Here is a 12,992-nt window from a genome sequence, read left to right on the forward strand (position 1 = left end):
TCCTCACAGCAAAATATTTAATTTGGTGTAGGGAGAAAACCTGCAGGCTGTGGTCGCCTACCTATGGGCATCTTCTTTAAGAGTTCCATACGCCTGGAATATTTGCTTCTTGTGAGCTTCAATGATTGAAAGCCAAATTTTAATCTGCCATCGGAGTTTCAGATAATTAATGACCCAGTTCAGTTGATTAATGTCTTGCAGCCCTCCTGATGCCCTTTGATGTCTCTTCTGGCCCTACAATTTAAAATTAATAATTATCCTCTTTGCCAGGCAGTATAGCAAGGAAGGAATAATAGTTTCTTATAGATGCTATGTTGCACCTCATATTTATCTTAGCTGAGAAGCCCTGTCAGAGATAAATGTAACATCATGTTTTAGCCATGAAAACCAGATAACACACAGAGGAGAGTACAGGAGAAGCAAAACAGGTATTAGTTCAGGACCAAAGTAATTTCATATCTGTTAACAAAAAAGAAAGAGAAAAGAAAGAGAAAAGAAAAGAAAAGAAAAGAGGGCTACAAGCCAGACTCATAGCCAAATCAGAGTTTTTTAAAAAAGACATGAATTAACCTTATGACAAGCCATAGTATACTTATATTTGTATAAATTATGCAAGAATGAAATAGCAACTAATAAACAACCCATCTGCTGTAGGAATAGAGAATCCGTAATAGCCAGCCTGACACATTTACGTAGCTTGTGCATTAGTAATTCTGCCATTGACAATAATTGGCTTGAAAGAGTCCATCCCCATTCTCGCTGCATCAGTACACTGAAAATACACAAGTTCTAGCTTTGTTAAGCATGAACAGATGCACTTTTATCTTTAAAATGTACATTGCTGTGCTTTCAGACCACCTGAAACATTCAAAGTCACCTCCTCATTACTATTTGGGGAATTTATTTCAGTTGTTAATACAAGGACAAGTGTTCCTATTTAAGAGAGAATGGATGAATGTACACACTTCCATTTCATCCCAATCCAGGAAAGTGCTTAGGAAGAGGGCCATAAATCAAGTGGCACACCAACCAGTGTGCTGACACAGTATCCCAGGGTCCAGCCCCTAGTACCTCCAGCTCCAAGGATTTCATTTAAGCAGCATCAGGAAAAGCCTGCAACCCAAGAGAGGCACCACCAGCCACGAAAGTCTTTGATCTTACTGGAAAACATTATGGCTATCATCAAATTACCACAATCTGTGCTAAGGTCAGGTAAGGATTTGGGTTTGTTGTCAAAGAGTGGAAAGCTCTGGAGATTGAGACAAGGGCGGCAACCAGGAAGTAAGTGCTTCATGGGTTTGGAAAAAGCTTCTTCGCCTTAATTTCCTGCTGCTTTTAAGTCAAATCAAAAGCAAGCGTGCTCATCATTTCAGCACCATGCCCTGCCCAATGGATGTTTAATCCCTTTAAGAAAATAGAATGATGCAATTGCTATAACTTGCCGTAATCTTTTAACCGTCGATTGCAGCCTCTGATTGTGTGATACAATTTCTCAGCAACTGCTGGATGTATGTAATATAATAATGTATGTATGTGTTTGGGATTGTCTGTTAGTTATTAATTTTTTTATTGTTTCTGGTCAATGACCGTAATAAATTTATTCATTCATTCAATAGAATGATGGAAAGGTCTACCTTTTTCAGAATGCACCTTAGCCAAATAAGTCGTCAATTTACATCGTTCTTTACTCATTGCAACAGTACACTGACATCACATTTGGGCTGGAAACAAGATCCCAGTTTTCATGATCTGCCAGTCACTCCAGAGCTTGATTTTGGGTGTGTTGGTGTTGGCTGTATGGGGCAGCCAGTTTAACACCAGCCTGTTTTCTCCCAGAACATCTGGGATTGGGTCCTCATTACAGTTCCTTGCTTCTACCTCCCATGGTTTCTACTTTCCCATGGTTGCCAAACAAATGACAGAGATTCTTCCAAAGTTGACTAGCATCAATCTCTTCTGCTGCCAGTTTAATCAATGAAGAGAAACACTGTCCAGTTATTTTTCCGAAATGTTTATGGTGATTATCAGGCCTCTCTCTTAGGAAAACATAAGAATGCAATAACTGATATAACGTTTTATTTATTCACTCATTCATTCAAAGTATTGATAAGCTGCTTATTAGGGACAAGCTCTTCCAAAGCAACATACAAAGAGGGACGACACAAAATCAAACAGATGTACAGTTACTAAGAGGAGAACTACTGTGAATCACACAACCTACTCACAATGATAAAGAAAAGCTGCAGTGAAAAGTGTTCAAGGCCTTCTTAAAGGCCTGTACTAAAGCAGTTAAGAATAAATCAATTGGAAAGGAGTTCCACAACCTTGGGGCTACCAATGAGAAGACCCTGTGTCTCATGCTCATCAACTTAACTAGTTTTACTGGTGGTTTGGTATAGGAACAGTGTCTCCAAAGCAGATCACAGTATACAGGCAGGACAAGTCGGGTGAACATCGTTCCATGATTAATAATAATAATAATAATAATAATAATAATAATAATAATAATAATAATAATAGCAGCATTTCTATACTGTCCAATAGTCAAAGAGCTCTGGGCGGCTTACAAAAGATTAAAAAAAATAAAAATAAAAATATAAAACTTAATTTAAAAACTATTTACATAACCCTTTTAAAAAACTATTTTAAATGAAAAGCCTGAAAAAATGTTAGGGCACCAGGTTCTCCTTCCTGTTCCTAAACCTGCCGCTGATCAGGTCTTCAGCAGGCAGTAAGAGAAGGAAACTGTTGCTTCCTGGCCCCACCCAGCCTTCTTCCACCCACAGAGACCTTTTCCCCTTTGCTCTGTCTCTTATCTCTCCACTTCCAGCCTCTAGCATCACAGCCTCAATTGGTAGCAAATTCCGTAAATTAAATGTGGGTTGTGAGAAGAATCTCTTTAAACGCAGGTGGAATGTGGAGCTATTGTCACCGAAGAGTGCCTTGTGGGGATATCACACAAGGTCTAAAATGCAGTTGGGACACCTTCTGCCTGATTATAGGAAGTCTCCAAAATTCAAAAACCTGCTCAAGGCAGCCTTTGACCTTTCACTAGTGCTCCGACTACCTTGCTTCGTGGGGCTGACGCCATGAGGGTAAAATCAAACAAGGTTTCATAGCATCCCTTCAGAAATCTAAAACCTATAAATGAATAAGGGAGAAAAGAAACGAACTGCATCAAAGGGACAAAAACCACCAGTTTCAAGGCTTCATAGCTCTTCGTTGCTCACCATGCAGCTGCCTTGTTGCGAAAGGAAAGTTTGTTCTGACTGGCTCCACAGGCACCGCACCAGATCTGCAAGGTGCCTGAGGTCAAAGCCTGCGGCTCTAAATCTTATCCAAGAAGGGAGATGGAATTAGGTTGGCCTGCGTTCCTCCGCACCACAGCTTCTGCTGATGTGACACCGTGCAACCCTCATCTTTATTCTATTTCCTACGCGCCATTAGTCACGTAGAGAGAGCACTTGGACGGTAATAGCGGCTCAGAGCAGGTCATTCCAAAAGGGTGCAGAAAGGCATTTTAAGCCCTGATTTGTTGTTTGCCAGCCATATTTTCCGATTTCCTAATAAGGCTTAATTGACAGGGAAACAGCAGATACAGTTGAAGCTGTTATTTGTGATGAAGAAGGTAACCTTTCTTTCAGGATTAATTAGTCAATGTAGCAATTGCCAAAGAGCTAAAAATGAAATCTAGCAAGCTTACATAATTCTTCCTTGGCCTTGTGGCTTCATATAAGATGGTTGCCCACTTGATGTAGATACATCTGTGTGTGTGTGCGTGTGTGTTGAACACAGGAAGCTGCTTTATAAGGTGTCAGGCCATCAATCCATTTAGCCAGGTATTGTTTACCCTGAGGCTGGGCTTAAAGGTACTGAAGCTGTACCTCACATAACAGTACCTCTTCAGACTACACCCATGGGGGATATCACTTTCCAGTGCTGTTCCATATAAAAACTCCCTGCAAGCAGAAAACTAGCACAACAGTGCTTTGTTTGCTGTGGTGGTCTTTCTATTTGCAGGGAGTTATGAATGTACAGCAGCATCCAGAACGGTCGTCTCACACCTACTCAGTCCATTCTTCTATTTCCTTCTGTTGCATATGTTAAGCCTGATTGGCAGTGGCTCTGCAGGGTCTCGGTAGAAGTCTTTCCCAATCCCTGCACTGCTACAAGAGATCCTTTGAAGTGGAAATGTCAGAGATTGGAACCTGGGACCCACTGCATACAAAGCATGTGATCTACCAATAAAACAGGGGTTCCTGGTGCCCTCCAGGCATTTTGGAATTCAACTCCCATCAGTCCCAGCCAGTCCGATGGTAAAGGATTACAGGTGTAATATGTGCCTGCCTGGACCTTAAGATCATCCACAGGGGTCCTTCTCCGTGAGCCCCTGCCGAAGGAAGTGAGGCAGGTGGCTACTAGGAGGAGGGCTTTCTCTGCTGTGGCACCCCGGTTGTGGAACAAGCTCCCCAGAGAGGTTCGCTTGGCACCTACATTGTTTTCTTTCCATCGCCAGCTGAAGACCTTTTTATTTTCTCAGTATTTTAACACATAATTTAACTTAAATTTAAACTTTGCTGTTTTAATCCCATATTTTAACCTATATTATTTTTTGCGGTTGTGGTTTTATTCTGGTTGTGCTTTTTATATATTATTATTATTATTATTATTATTATTATTATTATTATTATTATTATTTATATAGCACCATCAATGTACATGGTGCTGTACAGAGTAAAACAGGTTGCTTTTATGCTCTTCATGGTTTTAATTTTTGTGAACTGCCCAGAGAGCTTTGGCTATTGGGCGGTATAAAAATGTAATAAATAAATAAATAAATAAATAAATAAAATAAATAAAAATAAAGGTGTGGGTGTTGTAGTCCAAAACACCTGCAGGGAGACACCATGCTGCCTGATCTTGCATTAAGTGCTGAGTTTGCTTTGTATATTTATATTCATCTTGTCACATTATAGGTAACCCTGTGAGAGGTAAAAAGCATGAAAGAGCATATAAATAGACCACATTCCAATGGTGGGTTGAGCAGAAGGCAAAAGTGGCAGGCCCCAAACCACCAAAAATATGAGCGTATTTTCGCTTAAAGCTTTTACTGCCGGTAACTAAGCCCAGTGGTGTAGTGGAGAATTTTGAGGTGCAGGCGCTCATCATGACAGTCCCTATTGCCACGTCCCTAAAGAGAGCCCAAAACTTCAGGCAGCTGTGCTGGTCCAGTTGTAGCAGTTTTATCTCCATGTGGAGCAGGTCTTTTGTAAAGCTAATGAGTCCAAATTGCCTGTCTTAGATCATTCCCACCCAAAATACTCTGCATTATAACAGGGTACACTACAGGAATGTCTACACATATGGGTGTAGAGGGCCAGAGTGGGGGCGATCCCAGACGTACCTACTTCCAGGATCGTCTCCCTCTGTCTACACACAGCACGCAACGTCCCAGGAGGGCGGAGGAGGGCGTGCCCGCCATTTTGTGGGGTTTTTTTTAATCAAAAAAGAGCGCAGGAGTGCTTCTGCACAAAGGTAAGTTTTTTTAAAATAAAAAATAATCCTACTCCCCTCACCCCACCCCTGATGGGCACGGTTCCTGGCTCCTCATGGTTACACGTGAGGAGCCGGGACGAAAACGGGATGCCCAGCCACGCGTCCCACGGTCTCGGGATCATCCTGGGACCGTGGGAAAAGTCGGGATAGAAGGGTAGGGCGATATCCCGGGGAAAGGGAGGGATTATTCCTCCCTGCTCCCGGGATCCCCTGAGCATCATGTGGACGCACAGGGATGATCCTGGGGCGATCCCTGGGATGTCGCCCCGTCTAGCCATGCCCTATATCAGTGTTGGGGAAATTAATTCCCCACTCCATACCCCAGCTACTGTAAGAATTGCAGTTAAGCTCATAAGGAACAGGAGGTGGCAGATGACAGAAAAAGTGCCAACTATAAGGCCAAATTAATTAATTAATTAGTTAATCCCACCATTTTTCCTCGAAGGAACCCAAGACAGCATGCACAATCCTCCTCTCTATTTTATCCTCACAACAACAACCCTGTGAAGTAGATCAGGCTCAGAGTCAGTGATGGCCCAAAGTCACTCAATGAGCTTTCATGGCCGAGTCGGGACTAGAAGAGTTGCATACATCAGGGAGCAGGGATTAGCAACAAAGGCAAAATTATATTAGTCTATTCTGTTGTAAGGATTATTTGAAATCTAAAATTTAGCTGATGTACGTGAAGCTCTCCAAACACCCACGCACACCAAAAGGCTGTTAATGCAGGCCGGGACAAGACCAAAACGCAGGACCCAGAAGGTTGGTTAGAAAGCAAAGTTGGTTGGTTTTTAAAAAATTCACAGTGGCATGTATCAAAACTGTAACATGAACGCGACTGATAAAGATGCATACTTCAAGTGCTGGAGCTATTCTCCTTGTTGGAAATATCCCTTCATTAGTTGGAAACTTTGTTTTGTTGCTATAGCTACTTCCATGACAAGTGGCCTTGACGAAGGCAAGTGGTATTTGTTATATATAAAGCAAAACTGTATGCAGGCTCAGCTGCAGAGAGTTAAAACTTAAAAACATAAGAAGGGCTGTGCTGGATCCGATCAAAGCCCTATGTAATCCAGCATTCTCTGCCCATAGTGCCCAGCCAGACACCCATGGGAAGCCCACAACCGAGCACAAGGGCCACAGCACCCTCCCCACTCCTGTTCCCCAGCAAATGGCGTTCAGAGGTAATGCTGCGTCTGAATCTGGAGGTAACATAAAACCATCACGTATGTGTCCGCATCAGTTTCCATTTTTTTAAATAAAGTCCTCATGAACATTCATATGCATTTTTGCGTGCACTAAAATTGACAGACGTTTTTGCATGCAGATTTTTGCTAATATACAAGTGTTTTGCAAATACAGTTTCCCCCAGTAATATGCCTTTCCCCAAATGTATGGAATATTATACTAACACAACATACGCATTTTTGTTATTGGAGAACATCGCAAAATCCAGAGGAGTGCGAAAACGGAAAGATAACTGCATTCTAGTCTGCATATTAATTCAAAAATGCAATTTAAGACAGTTCATATAAAATTGCAAACAAACGAATTTTGCCCCCATCACACAACCCTGATATTTTTTTACTTAGAACATGGATGGCATAAACCACAAGCTGTATCTTTTGAGTATCTCTTTATTTTCTCTCTCTCTCTCTCTGCAATCTTGATCCTAATCTTTACTGAAAGAAAAGCCGTCGAAAGGAATCAGCTTTGTAAATCATGATAAAGAAGTGCAGGTGTTAACAGCTGACTCTGAATAAAGTGTTTCTGCTAGGACAGTGCCAGGGACTAGCGAGTTATTTAATTCACTGCTGTAATGAAGCTATCGACATCAGCGCCATATATCTAGACTTTACAACGACAAAAGCCTATAGAAGGTTGAAAGGCTATTTTTTATGCTGAGATCACTTCACCACTACTACCATTTCCAAAGCTCTGTGGAGCGATAAAGGGAATTTATCACTCTTTGCATAGCACCCTGGTGAGAACTGGTGGAGTATATTTAAGGAGACTGTGGTTCAAATTGTTGCTGAGCCATGAAGCCTGTCGCTCTCGCTTAACCAAACCTACCTCACAGGGTTGTAGTGAGGACTGAAGCCCACAAGAAACATACAAACAGATTAATTGTTGCAAACCATACAGACAGCTTCAGCTGTCGGGCGGTATAGAAATGCCATCAATCAATCAATCAATCAATCACAGAAATATAAAAACGGCAACTTGCATTTTATTATGAAGAGGAGCAAATCCCAGGACGACTTGAAGACAAGATTTAGGTGAATCAATTATGTTTGAAGTCCTGGGATATATCTGGGCGGCTGCTGCGTACGATTTCTCATTACGTCCTGGTGCCATGACAAAAATGTCACCCCGCACATTCATAGATCTATTTGCAAGCCACAAAAGGGGGCAGGGGGATTGTTTGCAAGTTGTGGAGGACATAGGAGAAAAATAATGGCATTTTCAAAGAGGCAGAGAGCTTCTCAGAAAAGTGGTAGTAACTTTCCACTTTTTCTTTTCTTCTTAAAGCTCTCCCTACCCCACCCCACTTTTTTTTTTGTAATAGTGGTGACACCCTTAGAAAGAGCCCTGTGGCCAAGTCCTCCATCTAAGGTCTCCCGGAACAGCACTATGTTATAATGTACAGTTGGGAGAAACCCATGGCGGTGGCTATTTTGAGATGTCAAATGAAGACGTTGCTGTTGTTTTAATTTTTCAAGGTTTTTAATAGGTCATGCGCAGTTCTACAGCTTTTTCCCCTAGAACTTTTAAACTGCTCTGCTAACTCTGGCTGTTGCTTTACCTATTTTACATGCACTTTTTTAAATTATTGTTTAAAATGGATGATTTTTATTACAGACTGCTTTGGGTATTTTCCTAGAGCAACATAGAATCAAAGAGTTGGAAGGGACCTTGGAGGTCTAGTCCAATCCCTTGGTCGATGCAGGATCTGAAATTCAAGACACAGCCACTCTTTAAAAACCTAAAGCATAGTGGAACCAGTGGAAGCTCTGATGTCAGTGAGGCGATGAATCCACTCCAGGTCTCAGTCAGAACTCTAAAGAAGTTCTCCAAGTTACAAAATGCTATCCTTTAGAGTTCTGACTGCTTGTGACTGAAACCTGGAATGGATTCACCATCCCACTGGCAACAGATCCACCAGCCTCCACTGAGTGGTACCCACCACCTCCCTACACTTTCACTGTCAAACAGCTCTAACCATTAGGAAGTTTCTCTGAAGTTTAGCTTCCCTTCAATTTCCACCCATTGGCTGTGCTGCTGCCCCCTGGAGGAACAGGGAACATCCCTACTCCCTCTTCCACATGTCAGCCTTTCTGATATTTGAAGACCGCTATCATGTTTCCCCTTCATCTTCTCTTCTCCAGGCTAAACATATCCAACTCTTTCAACCATTCCTCATAGGACTGGGTTGACAGACCCCCCTCACCATCCTGGTCCCTCTTTTCCGAACATAGTCCAGTTTATCAATGCCCTTCTTAGTATGCAGTGCTCAGAACTGAATACAACACTCCAAATGCAGAATACTTCCTGTGATCGTGATGTTATACTTCTGGTAATGCAGGCAAAGATCACCTTAGCTTTTTTAGCAGCTGCATCACGCTGCTGGCTCATATTGTTTATCTACTAAGACGCATCGCTGTACATTTAAAAATAAACTAAACAGAGTAATCTAAATACAAATGTCAGCATTCACTGGTGTACATCTAAAACATGGGGAAATATAAACAAATATACTCGCTAGTAAATATTTGGTGAACGTCAATGTTTATACGTGTGTGCTGGCAACCTCAACTGGCTCTTGTAAAGGGGTGTGTGTGTGTGTGTGTGTGTGTGTGCATGTACCCAATGTTATTTTCTTTAAAACATCAAGACTAAACTGGCCATGTTATTCAGAAATTAAATCTTTTAAAGGTGTGTGGAAAGAAAGCTGGGTATATGGTTAAGTAGAAGGGGGAAATGTGCAATTCTGTAATATTTGAGAAGCAGCAGGTGCTTGTGTAATTAAAGGCAGGGTTGAAATACAAACTCACTGGGGAGAAGGGTTCAGGTTGCTCAGGCATGAGTGGTGTAGAGTCTAGTTCACTCACGTCAGAGTCTATAAAAGGGTCAAAAGGAACCAATGGCCAATATGAGTCTCCTGTAGAAATTATATTCTGCTTCTGGGTTAATCTGAGCCTGTGAGCAACACCCAACTAATTCTTGTCTTCCTTGTCAACCTGCCCAGGCCAAGTCTAGTTCTCAATTCACACAATTGTTTTTGATCGTGATAAATCCCCGGTGAAGAAGCATTCACACACACACCCCTCTTGATGTTCGCAATTGCAGCATGGTCTTGTAAAAGTGCTTCATGCATGGCAAGTTACCATGTTAGTAAAATAACTAAAGAAATCATCTTCCTATTGAAAAATCGATTGAGCGCTCATCCAGAAGGAACGTCTAGCCATTTAGTGACACTTTGCTTTATTTTGTTCCTCGAATGCTGTGATTCCCACTCTCCGAAACTGGAATGCATACCATCCCTGATTTCTATTTTTAAAAAGGAGCAAACCCCAGTACCTCTATTCTTTTCCCCCTCAACCCCCGCCAAGGTTTAGCTATGCTAAAGGTTCAGTTTTCTTCAGTGGAGTTTACTCACAGTAACCTCCCTTCTGAACCTCGTATTAAATTGCACTCTTCTTCTACCAGCTCTTGGAAAGGAATTTGGTAGGCTGTTTTATTATCCTTCATCATTTCTTATCAACACTCTACATTCATTAGGAACACCAGTCGTAAATTTAACAGTGTCGTCAATAACGCAGCGGAAGAAGCCGAAAAATCCAGAGAACAGCCTTGAAGAAGCAAAGCAAAGCAAAGCCTGAAGTTCAGAAATGTGGTTTCTGTCAAGCTAAGTATGACTAAGTCTGGATCCAATCCACTGAAACAAAGGTTGAAGACTTTATTGACTTCATGTAACCCCACTCAGCCTCAAAACACAATAGAAAACCAGATTACACAGAAATCAGCATAATTCTTTCAAAATACAACTCTGTTTCATTATTATCATGAAATGCTGGGTTCATGAATGAGTAATTCTATTGTTTAACGTCCATGCAACACTGAACGCCATTGTGAACCAGGTGCAGCCTCTCTTTCTCAACCCAACGTCAGCCATCCCTCTTAAGTCACCAGCCTTCCCTAACATGGCACCCTCCAGATATTTTGGGCTACAACTCCCATCACTACTGACTATTGGCCATGTTGGCCAGGACTGATGGGAATTGTAGTCCAACTGAAAGGCACCATGTTGGGGAAGGGTGCATTAAGCCATATTTCCTGTAGAACACCTCATTCAACCGGTGGCTCACAGACACTACCCAGGTGTGCCTAGTCCTGATCATGGAAAGTTTTGGAATATATTGGCAGGCGTGTTTAAATTCTGATCCATACTCTCCACATCAAAACTGCTTCTTTTGTAGTGGTAAATCATTCCAAAGTCATTTCAAGATATTGTTTTCCTTCAGGGCAGCCTGAGCAATATACAATTTAATTTGATTTACAACAAAGACAAGGGCTCAGTTTCAGTAATTATGAATTTTTGTTCGCAGCATAAATGTTGCCTGAGAACTCCAGCCCCCTTTTCTGGCACTTTTCTGCATTGGTTTCTAGACATTGCAGATTTTAACTCCTTGTTATTCCCCCAAACTAACCAATGTCTCTTTCTTCACATGAAGCCTTGAATCGTGCTTTCCCCCACACCACCTTCAGGGGCTAAGGGAGTGGGAAACCTGTAGCCTTCCAGATCTTGTTGGACCGCAACTCCCATCATCCCTGATCCTTGGCCATGCTGGAGGAGTCTGGAGGAGTTGTAGCCTAACAACATCTGCAGGACTGTAGGTTCTCCATTCTTGCCTCAGATGTACCAGTGTTTGATGCTTCTTAATACTGCAAGATATGTGATTAAATGTTTAATGTTGCTTACCTAAAGCAGTCTGGGTACTCTGTAAGGGCCATGTTGATGACATCCAAAGAATGCTGGTAGTGCTTTTGGGCTGAAAAAAGGAGAGCCAGCAAATGAAGGGAATTCATATCATCCTTGCACAGTTTCAGTGCTTCTTGCAGGCGTTCTATTGCATCACAAATCTGGAAAATAAAAATGAACTATTTCTCTTGCTCGGCTGACTCAGTTCTGTACAAAATTCATTTATTCTCGCCCTGGAGTATAACAAAGCAAAAAACAAAAACAAAACAGAAAAGCCCTCCCCAAGCTAAAATATCAGGAAAGGCAGAATCAATAAAAGCCGACAGCAAGAAATAAAAGCGCCCCAACTGTAAAGCAGGAGCATAAAAGACATCCTACAGGTGTATATTCAACGACATCCTATAAAAGAATACAGCCCACATTTAAATAACCTTCAGTAGCAAGGTGTCCAGATTATAGTCAACTACAGCATTTTGTTGCTGCAAAACTGGGCCTGATGTCTTTGTTTTAACTAGCTAGTATAGACGTTCTATTTCATTTGAGGTCCCTTCCAGCTCCTCTGAGGATCAGTTCTGATTCTACTAGCGTAAAGCCCATGTTGCCATGGGGCTAACAGTCCTTCTCTTTTCCCACTTTTTTGCCCCTCAGTTCCCTCACCACAGAGGGGCTCCTGAATAAGGCAAACGTGGCTCAAGCATAGTGAATCCCCCTTCAAAATTTGCATGTGGAGTGGCTCCGTCTTCCCCCCTTGTGAGACCTATTGGCTGCCTCTGTCCCCTTCTCCTTCCCTGCTGGCAGCGACGGCCTTAATTGCACGCTATGCCTGGAGCCCGCCTTCACAGTACAGTGATTGGCTGATCCGGGCTGTTTGTCATCTTGCTGGTGGAGGAAATTAATTGCTATAAAAATCTGAGCTATGAACTTTTTTCAAACTTTCAAAATTTTCTGCACATCTGCACTACTTAAGCATCAGTTTAAAACAAAAATGAGCAAAATCAGTCCGGTAGCTCTTGAGTAATAAGCCTTACACTACTATATTCTTATATAAGATTTCATTAGAGGATCATAAACATTGACATCCAGCTATGTATCAGGGATGTTGTAGTAGCAGATTTCCTGCACTGGCAGGGGGTTGGACTAGATCAGCCTTTCTCAACCTGGGGCGCTCCAGATGTGTTGGACTACAACTCCCAGAATGCCCCAGCCAGCTCTGCTGGCTGGGGCATTCTGGGAGATGCAGTCCAACACATCTGGAGTGCCCCAGGTTGAGAACCACTGGACTAGATGATCTTTGAGATCCTTTCAACTCTTTTACTACAGTTAGTCCAGTGTTCATGATCTTTCATTAACAGGGAAGAAATTTATTCCAAACTTATTCAGAAATAATTCTAGAAGTGTATGACATTTTAAGATCTGAAATGCACCACCGCCACGCACTACTTTGGAGATGTAA

The 12,992-nt window shown here is 42.0% G+C and overlaps 2 protein-coding genes across 2 annotated transcripts in view; both read right to left on the reverse strand.

The window, feature by feature from the left end:
- TTC7A (tetratricopeptide repeat domain 7A) overlaps positions 1 to 12,992 on the reverse strand; it is a 210,114-nt gene that overhangs the window by 97,125 nt on the left and 99,997 nt on the right. Inside the window, exon 15 of the mRNA XM_063123964.1 lies at positions 11,540 to 11,700. Within this exon, the coding sequence (XP_062980034.1) occupies positions 11,540 to 11,700 (161 nt within the window). The remainder of the gene's footprint in view (positions 1 to 11,539; positions 11,701 to 12,992) is intronic.
- Positions 1 to 12,992, reverse strand: part of SOCS5 (suppressor of cytokine signaling 5) — a 243,245-nt gene that overhangs the window by 11,266 nt on the left and 218,987 nt on the right. The gene's annotated exons all lie outside the window — the stretch shown is intronic.

The sequence above is a fragment of the Elgaria multicarinata genome, chromosome 4 (genome assembly GCF_023053635.1).
Source record: "Elgaria multicarinata webbii isolate HBS135686 ecotype San Diego chromosome 4, rElgMul1.1.pri, whole genome shotgun sequence".
In the NCBI taxonomy this organism is placed as follows: Eukaryota; Metazoa; Chordata; class Lepidosauria; order Squamata; family Anguidae; genus Elgaria; species Elgaria multicarinata.